Below are 20,959 nucleotides of genomic sequence, written 5' to 3' on the forward strand. Positions count from 1 at the left end.
ATTACAGTATAGTGTCTATAGCTGCGTAAATCCAGGTATATACACCATAGTTTTAAACGCTATAACTTTTGCACAAGACAATTAATATACATTGTCAGATCCAAGAAATAATTTTTTTCTCTTTGAATTTCAGTGGAAAAATACAAGCCTATTTGATTATTGTTTAGAGTGTCCACAAATTCTCTATACTGCACCTTCAGTCCCTGCTACTCTGATCTTCACTAGCTTTTGGGTCCCTTGCTGAGCATCTGTCCTGCTGTATTCTGAACTCAGGGGGTCAGCCGCTTACCACTGGCCCCATTCAGAGTATGCTTTGAATAAGTGCAAAGCATTCTCTTATGCCACGTACACACGAGCAGACTTTCCGGCAGACTTGGTCTGGCGGACCAGACTTTGTCGGACAATTCGATCGTGTGTGGGCTTCAGCGGACTTTTTTTCCCAAAAGTCGGACCTAGAAATAAAACATGTTTCAAATCTTTCCGACGGACTTGAGTCCAGTCGAAAGATCCGCTCGTCTGTATGCTAGTCCGACGGACTAAAAGCGACGCTAGGGCAGCTATTGGCTACTGGCTATCAACTTCCTTATTTTAGTCCGGTCGTACGTCATCACGTACGAATCCGTCGGACTTTGGTGTGATCGTGTGTGTCCAAGTCCATTCGCTTGAAAGTCCGGCGGACCTATGCTGCAAAGTCCGTCGGAAAGACTGTCGGACCTAGTCGGTTGAAAAGTCAGCTCGTGTGTATGAGGCATAACTGTATGAGGTGAACAGGTGGTTTGGGGACATCACACTGCCCACCACATCCAATCAGAGAACGCTGTGCATTTATTGAGAAAGTGCAAAGTGTTTCATGAATGTCACACGTGCCAAGTGACCGACCTCCTGTGGTCAGAATGCAGCAGGGCAGATGCTCAGCAAGGGACCCAGAAGCTAGTGGAGTAGCGCTGTCTACTACACTGATTTCCAGTTGCTAGAGGGATCCCACAAGTAACTATGTAAAAAAAATGTCATACCTGTAATTCTTCTTTAAAGGATGTAAACAATTTAGTGCGAAAGTCTGGAAGACTTCCACTTTTGATCTGTCAGAAGTTAAGGATAATGATTAATGACAAAATGCTGGCTAGTCTATACAATGAGAGGGCCCTCTTTGAGAAGGTCTGGTCTGTCAATTCCTACATCTTAAATTCTCTCAAGTGCTGCAGGAGAGAGAGTGTTAAGTGGGATTGGGTCTCACTCCAGCTACAGGTTCTGTTTGGCTCTCCCTCGCTTCCTTTCCAATCTTCCCTCTTATCTTTGTCCTTCTCTTTCTCTGATTTCATATTGCAATGACCTACTCCATGATTTAGATGTCATTATTAGGCGACTCCAAGGAATAAAGTGCTATATTTGTATAATGTTTATTCTCGAGTTGAACATTGTATTTGTACTTTGGTACCCCACTGGGATGGGGCATAACCTTTTGCAAGTCCAGTTGTCTACTATTACTAAACCTTCAGTAAAAACTATTGAACAGGAAAGGTAAAAATGAACAAAATTGCCTTTGTTGCAGGTGTATAGCCCATATCAAATTAACATAGGTAGAATTAGACTTTGAAACAACTTATAACATACCCCACAAAGTAGTGATTTCCTCCTTCAGGCTGCTGTGGTCAACATGACAGGAGTAGGTTTCTCCTTCTCTTTTTGGCATTTCCACACTGACTCTGATCTGATAGGTGCCATCAGGATGGGGGAGAATTGCACTCATATCATCTGAAGGAACATCATCCTCCCCATTCCTCACCCACTTCACATCCACAGGTCGGGGGTGAAACCCGTACACCAGGCACTGAAGCCTTATCACCCTGTCTGTTACTTTAAGTGGGACAATCCGCACTTCTGGTGGGACTGAAAAGTAGACAACATGGCAAGTGTGAAATCGGAATTGCTTTGGTACACAGTTTTATAAATTGAACAATCAATTTTAAAAGGTAATAGTGTGAAGCAGAAGCCAAGAAGCCCTTCAGACATATTAAGGTTGATTTACTAAAACTGGAGTGTGCAAAATGTCAATGCTTAATTAAACAAGCTGAAGTTAGAAGCCGATTGGCTACCATGCAGAGCTGCGCCAGATTTTGCACTCTCTAGTTTTAGTAAATCAACCCCAAGGGCCAGTTTACTGACCTTCTGACTTTAGAGGGGGTCGGATTCTGGCCAGTGGAAGAAGAAAATGTCTTGTCTTGGTGTCAGTAAGAATAAACAAGGCTCCATCTTTGGTATTAGGGGGAGGAATAGCGCTACAATGTTGGTGTCAGTGGGAGGAATAGTGCCCCATCATTGGTGTCAATGGGAAGAATAGTGCTCCATTGTTGGCGTCAGAGGGAGGAATAGTGCCCCATCATTGGTATCATTGGGAGGAATATTGCCCCATCGTTGTGTCAGTGGGAGGAACAGTGCCCCATCGTTGGTGTCAGTGGCAGAAATTATGCTTCATTGTTGGTGTTGGGGGGGGAGATAGTTCATTGTTTCGGAGGGAAGAATAGCACCCCAAGGGTTGGATAAAGATAAGCAAAAGGCCACATCTGGCCCCCGGGCCAGAGTTTGGAGACCACAACCGTGGATAATTAAACTCAATAGCAAAAGAATGCTGCCAAACTTAACATGTAGGCATAGCCATTTTTTTTCAATTATGGATGCAGAAGGGATTGGTTAGCATGCTTGCTGTTTTATTTAGTAGTCTGTTTCTGGTACAGAAAGCAATGGGAGATCAAAAGTTTGTTTAGAGTTGTCACCACAAAAAAAGGTAAGGGTAAATTTTCCAAAGGGAGCACCTATTGCAGTGACAACTGTTAAGAGGGGACAGTCCTGTGCACACTTCCTGTGTTATCTCAATAAGTTTAAATTAGCTCTCCTAGTTCTTACCTTGGACTACAGAATAATTAGTGTCTTTTTTGTGAAGAAAGGAGAGTGGGAGGGATTTAGTAGTTTAGCAAAAGCGAACTGGACATGGCTATCGCCATTCTGGCCACAAAATTGCTGGGTGTTGTCAGCCCACAACAGGATTCAGGAGCTGAGTGCATTTCTGGTAGATTAACTGGTATTGTTATGTAAATGAAGGTATTCAAAGGAATAAAAGATGGGAAATGTGAATGCATTGTAGAGATGTACTGGATGTTTTTTTTTTTGACCTGACATACAGTATGCTTTAAGGGAGTCTTACCCTTCCATTCCAACTTGTCTCTGCCATAACCAATATATTTTCTTAGAGCCTCAGGACAAATATCAGCAACATAAGATTTCACCGACTCCATAATGTCCCTTTTTTTGTTCATCATCTCATCTATAATCTGTGCATTCAACATGATTGGGTCCCAAGCCTGCCTGAATGTAGCAAACAATGGATAATCTCTGCCTTCAGAGCCATACTGATAATGTACGTTGATGTAGCCATCGTCCTCTATGTCACAGCCATACCATAGTTGTAGAATAAGTAAACCTGTAGGAAATCATCAAATCAGTTGTATTAATGTATTTGAACTTGACATAACATCAACTTGTTAAAGTCCAACTATGAGTATAGGCAGGAATATAATTTTCAGAGCGTCCTGTTTTACTTTTACTTATTACAACAAACCAATGTACCTACCAAAAAGCTCTTATATCATTCCATAGGAAAAGGATGTCCTGGAACTGGATACTTACTATTGGTATTGTTGTACCAATGTTTCAGAAGGAGTAAGTTCTCATAGAACGCTTTCTGCCAGCCTTTGAATGAACTGTATTCTTCCTCCCAATAAATGCCTTCTTCTTTATCCTTAATCCAGGAGGCTACAGGACGACACATGATTTTCCTATTGTTACATGTCATTATTTGTTGGTCGTCTAGGTATGTCATTGCTTGAAACTCCTTCAGTTCACCCGACTGGGACATTCCTGTATAGTAATACCTCAGACTGTGTGGTTCTAAAAACATAGATATGAACATAATATTGAGAAGGAAATCTACCATGTTAATGTAAAACAGTATGAGAGCACAAGAACTGACACTGTAATGCGTCTAATGGACCCATTTAGGTAGTTGTCCAGATCTATTAATTGGAACCTTTCTAAAGCAATAAATGTCAATCATCAAAACACATTGACTTAAACATTTGGGTGCTATATAAAAGGTTTGTCACACTTGAGGTTAATATTTAACAAGTTCCCAGGTTATAAGTAAAGGCAATGTGTTTTGGGGGGACTGCCTCCCCCTTCTTCAGGGATGTGATGGTGGATGTGCTCAGAACTTGTTTGGGACCTGTAGTCATCTACGGGTATGAGCCTTTAGGTGCTGTTGGGTGGTAGAGTACTGACATGCCGGTACTCTATTATTCGACAGTACCTGAAGGGTCATACATATAGATGGCTACAGGTCCCAAGCAAGTTCTGAGCACATCCACCATCACATCTCTGATGAAGGGAGGAAGCAGTCCCCCCAAAACACATTGCTTTTACTCTCAGGTTCCAGTTTAGGTCCGACCACATTCAGCATCACAGCCCTGATGAATGGGGAGGCATTTCCCCCAAAAAAGCATTTACTTTACTAATCACCTGGGAACTATCAGCTTCAATAAACTTTCTAAATATTAACCTCTGGTGCAGCCATCCATCCGTTATACCCAATGCGCCTCTACATCCATCCAAAGTCCCTAGTCAATAAGAAAAACTAACATAAAGAAGCCATGCTGCATCAAAGACAAAATTAATACCATAAAAGAAATATTTTATGAACAATAAAATGTAAACAGTAAAAAGTAGACAGTTATAACAAATACTTTGTCCCAAGGCAATTTCTTTTACTCTTATATTGAAGGAAGGCATTCTAGTTATTGATTGTCTTTTAAAGCTTTATTGAGGAACTTGGGCAGAAAAATAGGTGAAATGCACAACAGTGGTTCTCTGGCTCACAGCCCCTAGATGGATGTTAAGACGTGTCCATACTGATCCTCTCTCACAACTTCAACGTAGCTAAAGTCGTTTTCAATGAACAGAGAGGTTCCTATGGTTTATCTGTAGAAGTTGTATGGTTCCAGCATTCAGACTAGTGGAAGTTCTGTTGGGGCTCTGTTGTCCCCATCTTTGTTTTCCTTACCAGAAACAGTATGGGTTAGCTCTGTATGAATCAAAGGGTTGAGCCCTAAGGGCCTAGATATCACACCCAGAACCTTTAACTAAGGCCACAGCCTGTAGGCAAAGAATCTTCCATAAACTTGCACTCAATCCCTGGTTTCCAGGGATTTATTGTAGTCACTGACACCAATGCTGAGGGTTATTATTGCAGCCACTGACATGCTGGGAGCTTGTGCATTTTTCTAAATTAATGCAAGCCATTCTCTGATTGGACCAGATGGAGATCGTGACATTATTGCCCCACCTCTCCATCTCAGTACATCTTGCATTCAGTAAATAAATGCAATGCGTTTTGTGAATGTTGCCCGTACTGAGTAAGCAACACCCTATGGTCACAATGCAACAGGGAAGCTGCTAGGCACAGGATCCAGAAGACAGTGGTGACACTCTGTGGAGGCCCCTAGGCAGTTTTAACATTGGGGCCCCCTTGTAGGTTTCTGGAGGTTTCTTGTACACACTCTAGAGGGATAACATTAAACTAAGTAGTGTGCACATCAGCTGCTAGATGAAGATTAGGGTTGAGCTCGATGTTCGCTTCAAACATAAGTTCGACTCGAACATCGGGTGTTCGCCCGTTCGAAAAACAGCGAACATTATGGGGCGTTCATAGGAAATTTGAGCGTCATGGAACGCCCCATAATGCACTGCGAAATTGCAGTGCATTGTAGTATGATAATTGGCCAAAGCATGCACCTGACCTGCATGCTTTGGCCAATCACAGCGCACTCTGCTGAGAGAGCCATAATTGGCCAAAGGCAGGGTGCTTGATTAGATTAAGCAGGCAGGTTATTCAGTTAGTGGCAGTGTATTTGATATTTATATACAGACAGTCTAGTATATATATACACTGAGCAAAATTATAAAACGCAACACTTTTGTGTATGCTCCTATTTATCATGAGCTGAACTCAAAGATCTATGACTTTTTCTATGTAAACAAAAGGCCTATTTCTCTCAAATATTGTTCACAAACCTGTCTAAATCTGTGTTAGTGAGCACTTCTCCTTTGCCGAGATAATTCATCCACCTCACAGATGTGGCATATCAAGATGCTGATTAGACAGCATAATTATTGCACAGGTGTGCCTTAGGCTAGCCACAATAAAAGGCCATTCTAAAATGTGCAGTTTTACTGTATTGGGGGGGGGGGGGATCAGGGGGGTCCGAAAACCAGTCAGTATCTGGTGTGAACACCATTTGCCTCACGCAGTGCAGCACATCTCCTTCACATAGAGTTGATCAGGTAGTTGATTGTGGCCTGTGGAATGTTGATCCATTCCTCTTCAATGGCTGTGCGAAGTTGCTGGATATTGGCAGAAACTGGAACACTCTGTCATGTACGCCGATCCAGAGCATCCCCAACATGCTCAATGGGTGACATGTCTGGTGAGTATGCTGGCCATGCAAGAACTGGGATGTTTTCCTATTGCGGCGAGCGCGGGGCATACCAGGCCCTTAGGTCTGGTATGGATTATAAAGGGAAAACCCTACGCCGAAAGGGTTGACCACGCCCCCTAAAATGTCACAGTCCCAGCATGCCCAGGGACCGTGACATCATAAGGGGGCGGGGTCTCCGCCTATATAAGTCACAACGGAGCCCTCAGGAAGCAGTCCAGCCGGAGAGAGCGTTGTGTCAACATCTGGAGAAGAGAAGAGGGAAGAAGACAAGAAGCCCAGAAGTCCAGACCTCCGCTGGCAAGAGAGTGGCCTGAAGACAACGGAGGAGCCGGACGAAGAACTGGAACACCGGGAGAAGAGGCAAGAGAGAGCGGAGAAGAACCAACCGGACGCCGGGAGAAGAGGAACCGGAGGGACCCCCGAAGCCGGAAGAAGACCCCCCTGGAGCTGTTTAATAAATTATTTTAAAAACCTGTGTTGTGTGTTTTATCTTTGACACTTTTTCCCTAGGTGAATGGGTAGGGGTACCATGTACCCCATACTCATTCACATAGGGTGGGGGCCGGGATCTGGGGGCCCTCCTATTATAGGGGGCTACCGAATTCCGATAAGCCCCCTGCTCGCAGACCCCGACAACCAATGGCCAGGGTTGTCGGGAAGAGGCCCCTCCCCCAAAGCACCCACCCCCCCATGTTGAGGGCATGCGGCCTGGTACGGTTCTGGAGGGGGGGGCGCTCGCTCGTCCCCACCCCCTTTCCTGACCGGCCGGGCTGCGTGCTCAGATCGGGGTCTGGTATGGATTTTAGGGGGGACCCCACACCGTTTTTTCGGCATAGGGGTTTCCCTTTATAATCCATACCAGACCTAAGGGCCTGGTATGCCCCGCGCTCGCCGCAATAGGAAAATTTGTTTTTCCTATTGCAGCGAGCGCGAAATGCAATACCCTGCACTTGCGTCGTATCTGGTCCGTTGGACCAGCATACAGACGAGCGGGCCTTCCGTCGGACCAGCACACAGACGAGCGGACTTTCCACCAGAAACTGAGTCAGACGGAAAGATTTAAAACATGTTTTAAATCTAGGTCCAGTGGGCTTTTGGGAAAAAGTCCGCCAGAAAAGTCCGCCGGAGCCTACACACAGTCGGATTGTTCGGGGGAAAGTCCGACTGTGTGTACGCGGCATAAGGCACACCTGTGCAATAATCATGCTGTCTAATCAGCATCTTGATATGCCACACCTGTGAGGTGGATGTATTATCTTGGCAAAGGAGAAGTGCTCACTAACACAGATTTAGACAGATTTGTGAACAATATTTGAGAGAAATAGGCCTTTTGTACACATAGAAAAAGTTGTAGATCTTTCAGTTCAGCTCATGATAAATAGGGGCAAACAAAAGTGTTGCATTTATAATTTTGCTCAGTGTATATACTCTGCATTTAGCATAGACTATATATTCAGTGTTTACTCTACATTCAGTCAGTGCAGGGAGTGTATTAATATATACATACACAGGGCTTTTTTTCTCAGAAAATAGGTGCAGGAACTCAACCATGACCCCCAAAACCCCCCCTCCCCCACACACCCCCTCCAAACTGCATTAAATAGTGGGTGTGGCCACATTTTACGAAAAACAGTGGAAGGGTCTTAAAGGGGCATTAAATACCAGGGGTGCATTACGTACAGATTGCAGAGTTCAGGGGGAAGTGTTACACACAGAGTTCATACTCTGCATCCAGTGTAGCCAATATATACAGTGCATTCAGTGGTGTACTGTTTCTAATACACTTCAGGCTGTGTATTTATATATATATATATCTTGGTCTCATCAGACCATAGGACATGCTTCCAGTAATCCATGTCCTTAGTCTGCTTGTCTTCAGCAAACTGCAGGCTTTCTTGTGCATCATCTTTAGAAGAGGCTTCCTTCTAGGATGACAGCCATGCAGACCAGTTTGATGCAGTGTGCAGCATACAGTCTGAGCATTGACAGGCTGACCCCCCACGCCTTCAACCTCGGCAGCAATGTTGGCAGCACTCATACATCTATTTCCCAAAGACAACCTCTGGATATGACGCTGAGCACGTGCACTCAACTTCTTTGGTCGACCATGGCGAGGCCTGTTCTGAGTGGAACCTGTCCTGTTAAATCGCTGTATGGTCTTGACCACCATGCTGCAGCTCATTTTCAGGGTCTTGTCAATTTTCTTATAGCCTAGGCCATCTTTATGTAGAACAATAATTCTTTTTTTTCAGTTTCTCAGAGAGTTCTTTGCCATGAGGTGCCATGTTGAACTTCCAGTGACCAGTATGGGAGAGTGAGAGCAATAACACCAAATTTAACACACAATTGCTCCCCATTCACACCTGAGACCTTGTAACACTAACGAGTCACATGACACTGGGGAAGGAAAATGGCTAATTGGGCCCAATTTGGACATTTTCACTTAGGGGTGTACTCACTTTTGTTGCCAGCGGTTTAGACATTAATGGCTGTGTGTTGAGTTATATTGAGGGGACAGCAAATTTATACTGTTATACAAGCTGTACACTCACTACTTTACATTGTAGCAAAGTGTCATTTCTTTAGTGTTGTCACATGAAAAGATATAATAAAATATTTACAAAAATGTGAGGGGTGTACAACGCGTCTGGCTCGGCTGTCGCAGGTAGGGTTTTCGGTTTACATTTCATTTCACGCATCGTTAGATATCTTGTCACTATACCTCGATATCAAACGTACAAATCATTCGTAAAACCCTACACATAGCCGCAATGTCTGTCAATCACTCGCAACGTTATCATACCAAACATTTCTTTAATTTTTACGTACCTCACTCCAACGCAAAAGACACCGCTTCGTTTAGGTGTGTCTCACTGTTTACCACTGTACTATGCTCCACAGACAAAACGATGTCACTCGCAAAATTACTGTACACCGATCGGTGCCATATCAAGGCTAAACCATTTCAAAACATTTGTATGGCAGGGGCAGGGGCCAGCACAGAGGCGGGTGGAGACAAAGAGGTGCAGGCACTAGCAAAGAGTAGATGGGTGACAGTCAGGAGGGGTAGAGGGGGAAGTGCCAGGGAGGCCGATCCAGGACTGGAGCATCCCAATAAGTACGCTCCATTGAGTGACATTGGTGTAACCAGTCAGGGACCAGCACTGCTGGAGATGAGGGACTCTCCTAGCTGCCAGGGGAAGAACTCCTCCAGTGAGAGTGGGGGGGCAGCAAAGGGAAAGGAAAGACAGATTCTGGTGGTAGGGGACTCAATTCTTAGAAGGACAGAGAGGGCAATCTGTAACCAAGACCTGAAGCGCCGAACAGTATGTTGTCTACCGGGTGCTCGGGTTCGGCACATCACGGATCTTGTGGACAGATTACTGGGAGGGGCTGGGGAAGACCCGGCTGTCATGGTGCACGTTGGCACCAATGACAAAGTCAGAGGCAGATGGAGTGTCCTAAAGAACGATTTTAGGGACTTAGGAGCTAAATTGAGGAAAAGGACCTCCAAGCAGGGGCGGACTGACCATTGAGCCACTCGGGCACTGCCCGAGGGCCCTGGGCCACTAGGGGGCCCCATCAGGGTTGCCAGCCTCAGTAAAACCAGGGATAGTATGTATAAATCTGTGTTTTTTTTACATCTGTCTGTTTATACTGTGTGTACATGTATGTGTGTACTGTGTGATTGTATACTGTGCGTGTGTATACTGTGTGGCCCCATAATCTCTGATTGCCTGGGGGCCCCATAATCTCCTATTGCCCGGGGGCCCCATGAGTTATCAGTCCGCCCCTGCCTCCAAGGTAGTGTTCTCAGGAATACTACCGGTACATCGAGCCACACCAGAGAGGCAGAGGGAGATTAGGGAAGTAAACAAGTGGCTGAAGAGCTGGTGTAGTAAGGAGGGGTTTGGGTTCCTGGAGGACTGGGCCGACTTCTCAGTCGGTAACCGGTACTATAGAAGGGACGGACTGCACCTAAATGAGGAGGGTGCAGATCTGCTGGGAAGGAAGATGGCCAAAAAGTTAGAGGGGTTTTTAAACTAGGCGATGGGGGGGAGGGTCCAGAGACAGTGATAGCCAGCGCGGAAGATATTCCAGAGGGTAGTATTGGGGGCATTAGTGGTAGGTTAACCAAAGCACAAAAACACAAGGTGAGTATAGTAGCAAGTCCAAGTTGCAATCTTGAAACACCCAATACGAGGACAATATGCGACCGTTCTAAACTTTGTGGCATGTTCACCAATGCCAGGAGCCTGGCGGACAAGATGGGTGAACTAGAGATACTGTTGTACAAGGAGGATTTGGATTTTGTGGGAATTTCAGAGACCTGGTTCAACAGCTCTCATTATTGGCTGGCAAACATTCAAGGGTATACCCTATACCGCAAGGACAGAGAGGGTAAAAAAGGGGGAGGGGTATGCCTATATATCAAGAATAATGTACAAGTGAATGTGAGAGATGACATCACTGAGGGGGCTAGGGAGGAGGTGGAATCTTTATGGGTAGAGCTCCAAAGGGATGAAGCTAAGGGGAAAATAATACTGGGAGTATGCTATAGGCCCCCTAACCTGAGGGAGGAAGTGGAGACGGATCTGCTATCACAAATTGGATTAGCAGCAAGGATGGGAAGTGTTATCATAATGGGGGATTTTAATTATCCAGACATAGACTGGGCGGAGGGAACCGCGCATTCATTTAAGGCTCGCCAGTTCCTTAATGTCTTGCAGGACAATTTTATGGGTCAGATGGTAGACGCACCAACTAGAAATAAAACATTACTAGATCTACTGATTACCAACAATACAGACCTGATCACAGATGTGGAAATACGGGGCAATTTAGGGAACAGCGATCACAGGTCAATTAGTTTCAGTATAAATCACACAAATAGGAGACATGAAGGGAACACAAAGACACTGAATTTCAAAAGAGCCAACTTCCCTAAACTACAAACCTTGCTAAAAGGCATAAATTGGGATAAAATATTAGGAACAAAGAATACGGAGGAGAGATGGGTTTGCTTTAAGAGCATATTAAATAAGGGCATTAGCCAATGTATCCCATTGGGTAATAAATTTAAAAGAGCGAACAAACATCCTGGATGGCTTAACTCCAATGTAAAAATGCATATAAAAGCAAAGGAGAAGGCCTTCAAAAAATACATGGTTGAGGGATCATCCACAGCATTCAGAATTTATAAAGAATGCAATAAGAAATGTAAGGGTGCAATTAGGATGGCTAAGATAGAACATGAAAGACACATAGTGGAGGAGAGCAAAAAAAATCCCAAGAAATTCTTTAAGTATGTAAACAGTAAAAAAGGGAGGACAGACCATATTGGCCCCATAAAGAATGAGGAAGGACATCTGGTTACAAAGGATGGGGAGATGGCAAAGGTATTGAATTTATTCTTCTCCTCAGTCTTCACGAGTGAATCGGGGGGCTTCAGTAACCAAAACTGCAGTGTTTATCCTCATGACACAACACAGGAAGCACCTACATGGTTAACAGAGGACGGAATTAAAATTAGACTTGAGAAACTTAACATTAATAAATCACCGGGACCAGATGGCTTGCATCCGAGGGTACTTAGGGAACTCAGTCAGGTGATTGCCAGACCGTTGTTCCTAATTTTTACAGTCTATTGACTGGAATGGTACCAGCTGATTGTAGAAAAGCCAATGTAGCACCAATATTTAAAAAGGGCCCAAAAAACATCCCTGGGAATTACAGACCAGTTAGCCTAACATCAATAGTATGTAAACTCTTGGAGGGGATGATAAGGGACTATATACAAGATTTTAGTAATAAGAATGATATCATTAGCAGTAATCAGCATGGGTTCATGAAGAATCGTTCTTGCCAAACCAATCTATTAACCTTCTATGAGGAGGTGAGTTGCCATCTAGATAAAGGAAGGCCCGTAGACGTGGTGTATCTGGATTTTGCAAAAGCATTTGACACAGTTCCCCATAAACGTTTACTGTACAAAATAAGGTGCGTTGGCATGGACCATAGGGTGAGTACATGGATTGAAAACTGGCTACAAGGGCGTGTTCAGAGGGTGGTGATAAATGGGGAGTACTCAGAATGGTCAGGGGTGGGTAGTGGGGTTCCCCAGGGTTCTGTGCTGGGACCAATCCTATTTAATTTGTTCATAAACGACCTGGAGGATGGGATAAACAGTTCAATCTCTGTATTTGCAGACAATACTAAGCTAAGCAGGGCAATAACTTCTCAGCAGGATGTGGAAATCTTGCAAAAAGACCTGAACAAATTAATGGGGTGGGCGACTACATGGCAAATGAGGTTCAATGTAGAAAAATGTAAAATAATGCATTTGGGTGGCAAAAATATGAATGCAATCTATACACTGGGGGGAGAACCTCTGGGGGAATCTAGGATGGAAAAGGACCTGGGGGTCCTAGTGGATGATAGGCTCAGCAATGGCATGCAATGCCAAGCTGCTGCTAATAAAGCAAACAGAATATTGGCATGCATTAAAAGGGGGATCAACTGCAGAGATAAAACGATAATTCTCCCGCTCTACAAGACTCTGGTCCGCCCGCACCTGGAGTATGCTGTCCAGTTCTGGGCACCAGTCCTCAGGAGGGACGTACTGGAAATGGAGCGAGTACAAAGAAGGGCAACAAAGCTAATAAAGGGTCTGGAGGATCTTAGTTATGAGGAAAGGTTGCGAGCACTGAACTTATTCTCTCTGGAGAAGAGACGCTTGAGAGGGGATATGATTTCAATTTACAAATACTGTACTGGTGACCCCACAATAGGGATAAAACTTTTTCGCAGAAGAGAGTTTAATAAACTCGTGGCCACTCATTACAATTAGAAGAAAAGAGGTTTAACCTTAAACTACGTAGAGGGTTCTTTACTGTAAGAGCGGCAAGGATGTGGAATTCCATTCCACAGGCGGTGGTCTCAGCGGGGAGCATTGATAGCTTCAAGAAACTATTAGATAATCACCTGAATGACCGCAATATACAGGGATATGTAATGTAATACTGACACATAATCACACACATAGGTTGGACTTGATGGACTTGTGTCTTTTTTCAACCTCACCTACTATGTAAATACTATGTATAATTTTAATCATTTCAATCATTTCACTCTCACGTACCACACTCCGATTCAAATCCAGTTGCATCCACGATGCACCGATTCGCTCTGGTGTGCCCCAGTTGTTTACGGCCTCATTTCAGTACATGCTCCAGAGTCAGGTTTGTTGCCAGTCGCAGGTTGCGGCTCACCAATTCATGTCTCTGTCATGGCACATCCTTTCACTGTCACATTATCACGTTCCGATACGAATCTGGTCACATCCAAGATGCACCAATTCGTACCGGCGCGCCCCAGGTATGTCAGCCTCATTTCAATACATGCTCCAGAGTTTGGTTAGTTGTCAGTCGCAACAGCGGCACGACCGATTCGTGCCTCTGTCATGGCAATCAATTTTATTTCACTGCCACGTACAGTGCTCCGATTCGAATCCAGTCGTATCCGTGATGCACTAATTCGTTCCGGTGTGCCCCAGTTGTTTTGGCCTCATTGCAATACATGCTCCAGAGTCCAGTCGTTGTCAGTCGCAGTTGCGATGCGACCGATCCGTGCCTCTGTCATGGCAAAAAATAATTTTCATTAATTTCACCCTCACATATCGCGCCCGGTTCAAATCCGGTCGTGTCCGAGATTCACCGATTCGTTCCGGTGTGCCCCAGATGTTTTGGCCTCATCCAGTACCTGCACCAGAGCCCGGTTCGTCGTCAGTCGCAGTTGCAGCACGACCGATTCATGCCTCTGTCAGGGCAAAACATTTCATTCATTTCACTGTTACGTACCACGCTCTGATTCGAATCCAGTCGGATCCGTGATGCACTGATTTGTTCCGGTTCAGTCCAGTTCTCTGTCAGCCGCAGCTGCGGCACGACTGATCCGTCCAAACACAACTTCTTGCAATCGTTGCAAGCACGCATCCAAGCATAACTTCTTGCAATCGTTGCATGCACACATCCAAGCACAAACTTCTTGCAATCGTTGCAAGCAACGCATCCAGGCATAACTTTTTGCAATCGTTGCAAGCACACATCCAGCATAACTTCTTGCAACCTTTGCAAGCATGCATCCAATCACAACTTCTTGCAAACGTTGCAGGCATGCATCCAAGCATAACTTCTTGCAATTGTTGCAGGCACGCATCCAAGCATAACTTCTTGCAATCGTTGCAAGCACGCATCCAAGCATAACTTCTTGCAATCGTTGCAAGCACGCATCCAAGCATAACTCCTTGCAATCATTGCAAACACACATTCAAGCAACTCTTGCAGTCTTCCCAAGCACATGCAGTAATACGAACTTCTCACAGTCACTACAAACACATCTCCAGTGACATAAACGCCCTTGCAATCGTTGCAAGCACACATTTAAACACAACTCTTGCAATTGTTGCAAGGCATGCAACTTAGCATAACTTCTTGCAACCGTTGCAAGCACATTCCCAGTGGCACACAAACAGCCACACATCATTTTCAGTGGCACTTAATTGGCCACTTGTCTCCAGTGGCATGCCTATACGAGCCACTCACCGTTTCCTATCCGTCATTTCTCCCTTAGGACAGTTGAGTTCAGCTTCCGTCCTGCACCAAGTATCGTATTGTCACACGCACCTGGCTTCTTCTCCTAACACTATCAGGTTATATCTAGCCAGCGTCCAGCGTCCAGCGTTTCCTGTCCTTACAGGACCCCGGAGAGCCGTCTGTTTTTATGGCCCATACAGTAAGATCCCTTCTACGTGGCATCCAGAAGCATCAGCCTATAGCCAACGGCAAATGCTTGCCCATCACAACTGCCATCTTTAGGGACATGTCAAAATCCTTGCACGTTCCCCAGTCTAGTCATCCAAGCGGCCATCTACCTGACCCTTTACGGTTTTCTATGGCGTAGCGAATTCATCTTTAGTGGCACTGGCAGCCAGGTACTATATAGACACCACCTGATTCACTTTTAAAACCATTACGTCCTTCAGTTTGCGGTCTCTAAAACTCAACAATCTGGACCCGAGGTCTACATTAACCTCTTTCGAACTAACAAACTTCCCATCCCCTTTTCAGGGCATTTCTCAAATTAATTTCTCTTCACAACATTCATTTCTAACCCTTGGGTATGCCCTCTTATTTTGGCATACTGTCCATCAGACCAGGGCACACTTCAGGTCCATTTCATGTTGTAAGTCTTATGGTAAGTCTATCTTGTTCATATCCGTATCGGCCATAAGGCTCCAACCATAAATATATATATATATATATATTCTACATTCAGTGTAGCATATATATACAGTGCATTCAGCGGTGCACAGTATATACTACACTTCGGGCAGTGTATCAATATATACACCCCTAACATTTTTGTAAATATTTTATTGCCGTATTTATCGGCGTACAACACGCTCCGGCGTATAACACGCACCCTAAGTTAACCGGTTCCCGACCGGCGCACGCCGATGTACGTCGGCAGAATGGCACGGCTGGGCAAATGGGCGTATCTGTACGTCCATTTGAATTCCCCGCCGTGCCATTGCGTGCATGCCGGCCGGGAGCTCCGTGAGTCGGGTCGCGGGTCCCGCGGACTCGATCGCCGCGGGGATACCCGCGATCGCCTCACGGAGCGGATGAACGGGGAGATGCCGTTGTAAACAGCATCTCCCTGTTCTGCCTAGTGACAAGTGTCACTTGAACTCTGCTCCCTGTCATCGGAGCAGAGATCAGTGACGTCACCCACACAGCCCATCCCCCTACAGTTAGTAATCACTCCCTAGGACACACTTAACCCCTCCCCGTCCCTAGTGGTTAACCCCTTCACTGCCAGTGCCATTTACACAGTAATCAGTGCATTTTTAATTGCACTGATCGCTGTATAAATGACAATGGTCCCAAAAATGTGTCAAAAATGTCCGACATGTCCTCCATAACGTCGAAGTCACAATAAAAATTGCTGATCGCCGCCATTACTAGTAAAAAAAAAATTATTAATAAAAATGCCATAAAACTATCCCCTATTTAGTAAACGCTATAACGTTTGCGCAAACCAATTATTAAACGCTTATTGTGATTTTTTTTTACCAAAAATATGTAGAAGAATACATATCGGCCTAAACTGAGGAAAAAAAATGTTTTTTTATATATTTTTGGGGGATATTTATTATAGCAAAATGTAAAAAATAATGCGTTTTTTTCAAAATTGTCGCTCTTATTTTGTTTATAGCGCAAAAAATAAAAATTGCAGAGGTGATCAAATACCACTAAAAGAAAGCTCTATTTGTGGGAAAAAAAGGACGTCAATTTTGTTTGGGAGCCACGTCGCACGACCGCGCAATTGTCAGTTAAAGCGACGCAGTGCCGAATCGCAAAAAGTGCTCTGGTCAGGAAGGGGTTAAATCCTTCCGGGGCTGAAGTGGTTAAGGAGGGAATTTTAAGGAAAAAAACTTTTAGGAGGGAAGTTAAAGGAAAAAACTTACATTTAAATGGCCATCAATGCAGTCTTATCAGTGTCCATCTGCAGCCTTGTCCAGTGTCATTTGCAGCCTTGTCAGTGTAGCCTTGTCATTGCAGCCTTTTCATTGCAGTCTTCCAGTTTGAAAATGGTGCCGCCGAGATACAGAGCCGGATGTCCTGTGTATCTCGGCGGCTCTCGGGTCCTCTCGGCTGTTCTCGGGTCCTCTCGCAGTCCTGAGCGGAGCCGAGAGTAGCCGAGTGTACTCCGCTCACAGTCACGCCCAGTCCCTGTGTTATGTCCATCATAGGGCGGGACTGGGTGTGACTGTGAGCGGAGCGGCGTCCAGCAGGCATGGGCAGGGACATTACCTTTCCTTCACGGCGCACTGGGTAACTCTGCTGGCAGCTGGGAAGGATGCAGGACAGGGTTCAGTGTTGTTGGAGCTTGTTCTGCAGGGGCAGGTTCAGAGGTGGCGCCATGCCATCTTCAGCCAAGAATGGTTGTATGCAACAATGGCAACAACCTTCTCTCTGCCCTCCGACAGGGATACTTGACCCATGTTCCATGTTTGGCACACGTCCTGAATTTGGTGGTGCAGCGGTTCTTGAGCAGATACCCAGGCTTACAGGATCTCCTGAGGCAGGCCAGAAAAGTCAGTGGTCATTTCTGCCGGTCATACAATGCTAGTGTTTGGCTGGCTGACATTCAATGCAACCTGCCCACAAACCGCCTCATTTGTGACATGCCCACCAGGTGGAACTCAACGTTGGCAATGCTGCAGTGGTTGCACACACAACAGAGGGCCATCAATGAGTACCTGTGCGAGTATAGCACCATGACAGGGGAGCTTGGCTTCTTTTCACTACTCCGGTGGCTACTGATCAAAGATGCATGCACTGTCCTGTCACCATTTGAGGAGGCCACAAGAATGTGAGCAGCGACAATGCATGCATCAGTGACACTGTCCCTCTGGTCTTCCTGCTTTGTGGAATCATGGACAGGGCACTTGAAGCAGAACAGCGGGAGGAAGAGGAGGACTTCCTTTCCTCTCAAGGCCACCTTTATCCAGATAGAATTCCTGCAGGCCTGCCAAACACACAGGAAGAAGAGGAGGAGGAGGATTGTGTCAGCATGGATGCAGAGGATAACACTCAGCAGCAGTATTCAAGGGATGGGTTTCAGTCCCCAGAAACCCAAGGAGTTGTACGTGGCTGTAAGGAGGTAGTTACGGATAATGTGATCCTTAGTGACCCAGAGGACTCAAAAATGAATGCCTCTGCAAACTTACGCTGCATGGCCTACCTGATTCTGCAAAGCCTGCAAAAGGACCCTAGGATTTGTGGTATCAAGGAGAGGGATCATCACTGGCTGGCAACCCTTCTTGATCCACGTTACAAGGGTAAAGTTGCAGAACTCATCCTGCCTTCACAGAGGAAGCAGAGGATGAAACATCTTCAGGAGGCATTGAAGAAAGGTTTGTGTAACACATTTCCAGACTCTGGGAGGTTACATTTTCCTGGTGCCGGACAACATGTTACTGAGGCTTCATTCAGTCAGAGGAAGAGCGGTGGAGAAGGTGGCCAGCTGACCGATGGCTTTAAACAATATTTTATTCCTCAGCGCAAAGGTCTGATCGGTTCAAGCAACCATCACCAGCATCTGCATTATATGGTGCAGGAATATCTAGGGGCAAGAGCAGACTTGGAGACCTTTCCAACAGAGCATCCACTGGGTTACTGGGTCTTAAGGATGGTCCACTGGCCAGAACTTGCTCAATATGCAGTCAAGCTACTGGCATGTCTGAACGCACATTCAGTGCTGCTGTAGGGTATGTAACAGATCAAAGAGTGCACCTGTCCACAGACGCCGTTGATAGGCTCACATTCATAAAAATGAATCGGTCTTGGATCAGCAGCTATCAAGCACCTGATGCTGATGTAACTGATTAAATTTGATATGGATCTGGGATCCCTTGAAGACTGCCTATGCTGACTATCCTATTCCTCCTCAATCTTGATGATGCTAGCTTCCAACAATATTTGTGGTTTAGGGCATCATCACCATCACCCAAGGCCCAATTTTTCTGCCCCTGTTTAACAGGGGCATGTAATTACAGTTTTTGATATAATATTTCACAGCAGGGCCCATTCCTGCGCCCAACAAGAGTAACTGTGCTCAGCGTCATTTACAGAGGTTGTCTATTGAAAATAGACGTATGAGTGCTGCAAGCTTTGCTGCAGAGGTTGAAGGGGTGGGGGGTCAGCCTGTCAGTGCTCAGACCATATGTCACACACTGCATCAAATTGGTCTGCATGGCTGTCATCCCAAAAGGTAGCCTCTTTTAAAGATGATGCACAAGAAAGCCCGCAAACAGTTTGCTGAAGACAAGCAAACTAAGGACATGGATTACTGGAACCATTTCCTGTGGTCTGATGAGACCAGGATAAACTTATTTGGTTCAGATGGTGTCAAGTGTGTGTGGAGGCAACCAGGTGAGGAGTACAAAAACAAGTGTATCTTGCCTACAGTCAAGCATGGTGGTGGGAGTATCATGGTCTGGGGCTGCATGAGTGCTGCTGCCACTGGGGAGCTACAGTTCATTGAGGGAACCATGAATGCCAACATGTACTGTGACATAATGAAGCAGAGCATGATCTCCTCCCTTCCGAGACTGGGCTGCAGGGCAATATAGCAACATGATAATGACCCCAAACACACCTCCAAGACAACCACTGCCTTGCTAAAGAAGTTGAGGGTAAAGGTGATGGACTGGCCAAGCATGTCTCCAGCCCTAAACTTTATTGAGCATCTGTGGGGCATCCTCAAATGGAAGGTGGAGGAGTGCAAGGTCTCTAACATCCACCAGCTTTGTGATGTCGTCATGGAGGATTGGAAGAGGACAACCTGTGAAGCTCTGGTGAACTCCATACCCAAGAGGGTTAAAGCAGTGCTGAAAAAACAATGGTGGTCACACAAAATATTAACACTTTTGGCCCAATTTGGACATTTTCACTTAGGGGTGTACTCACTTTTGTTGCCAGTGGTTTAGACATTAATGGCTGTGTGTTGAGTTATTTTGAGGGGACTCACTACTTTATTTTGACTCACTACTTTACATTGTAGCAAAGTGTCATTTGTTCAGTGTTGTCACATGAAAAGATATAATAAAATATTTACAAAAATGTAAGGGGTATACTTACTTTCGTGAGATACTGTAGGTAGCACCAAATTTTTTTTACAAACTGACAGCTGAAAGAAGATAAACTTTTAAGGGACAAACTGTAATGTGAACCTGATGTCTATGGTTTATGTACTTTAAGTTGTTATTGGGTACATTACATTCATACAGTATTGTCTCTATAGAGTCTACAACCACTTAAATACCGGGCACTTCCCCCCTTCCTGCCCAGGACAATTTTCAGCTTTCTGCGCTGTCGCACTTTGAATGACAATTGCGCGGTAATGCAGCACTGTACCCAAACTACATTTTTATCATTTTCTTCCCTCAAATAGAGCTTTCTTTTGGTGGTATTTGATCACCACTGGGGTTTTTATTTTTAGCTAAACAAACTAAAAAAGTCTGACATTTTTGAAAAAAAAAAAAAAGTTTTTCTTTGTTTCTGTTTTTTTTTTTTCTCCTTCACTGATGGGCACTGATGAGGCTGCACTGATGGGCACTGGTGTGCACTGATGAGTTGGCACTGATAAGTCGGGCACTGATATGCAGCACTTATGGGCACCGATAGGTGGCACTGATAGACAGCACTGATGGGCACTGATAGGCGGAACTGATGGGCAATAATAGGCACCCCTGATGGGCACTGACAGGTGGCACTGATGGGCACTGACAGGCGGCACTGATTGGCACTGACAGGCGGCACTGGTGGGCACTAATAGATGGCACT

General features: G+C 45.2%; 1 protein-coding gene across 4 annotated transcripts in view; it reads right to left on the reverse strand.

Moving 5' to 3' along the window:
• LOC141107533 (zinc-alpha-2-glycoprotein-like) overlaps positions 1–20,959 on the reverse strand; it is a 71,486-nt gene that overhangs the window by 18,021 nt on the left and 32,506 nt on the right. For all 4 annotated transcript variants that reach the window (XM_073598333.1, XM_073598334.1, XM_073598331.1 and 1 more), the window contains 3 exons: positions 3,682–3,942; positions 3,200–3,475; positions 1,612–1,887 (listed from right to left, as the gene is read on the reverse strand). In XM_073598333.1, coding sequence (XP_073454434.1) covers positions 1,612–1,887; positions 3,200–3,475; positions 3,682–3,942 — 813 coding nt within the window. The remainder of the gene's footprint in view (positions 1–1,611; positions 1,888–3,199; positions 3,476–3,681; positions 3,943–20,959) is intronic.

Source organism: Aquarana catesbeiana, linkage group LG09 (genome assembly GCF_042186555.1).
Source record: "Aquarana catesbeiana isolate 2022-GZ linkage group LG09, ASM4218655v1, whole genome shotgun sequence".
NCBI classification, from domain to species: domain Eukaryota; kingdom Metazoa; phylum Chordata; class Amphibia; order Anura; family Ranidae; genus Aquarana; species Aquarana catesbeiana.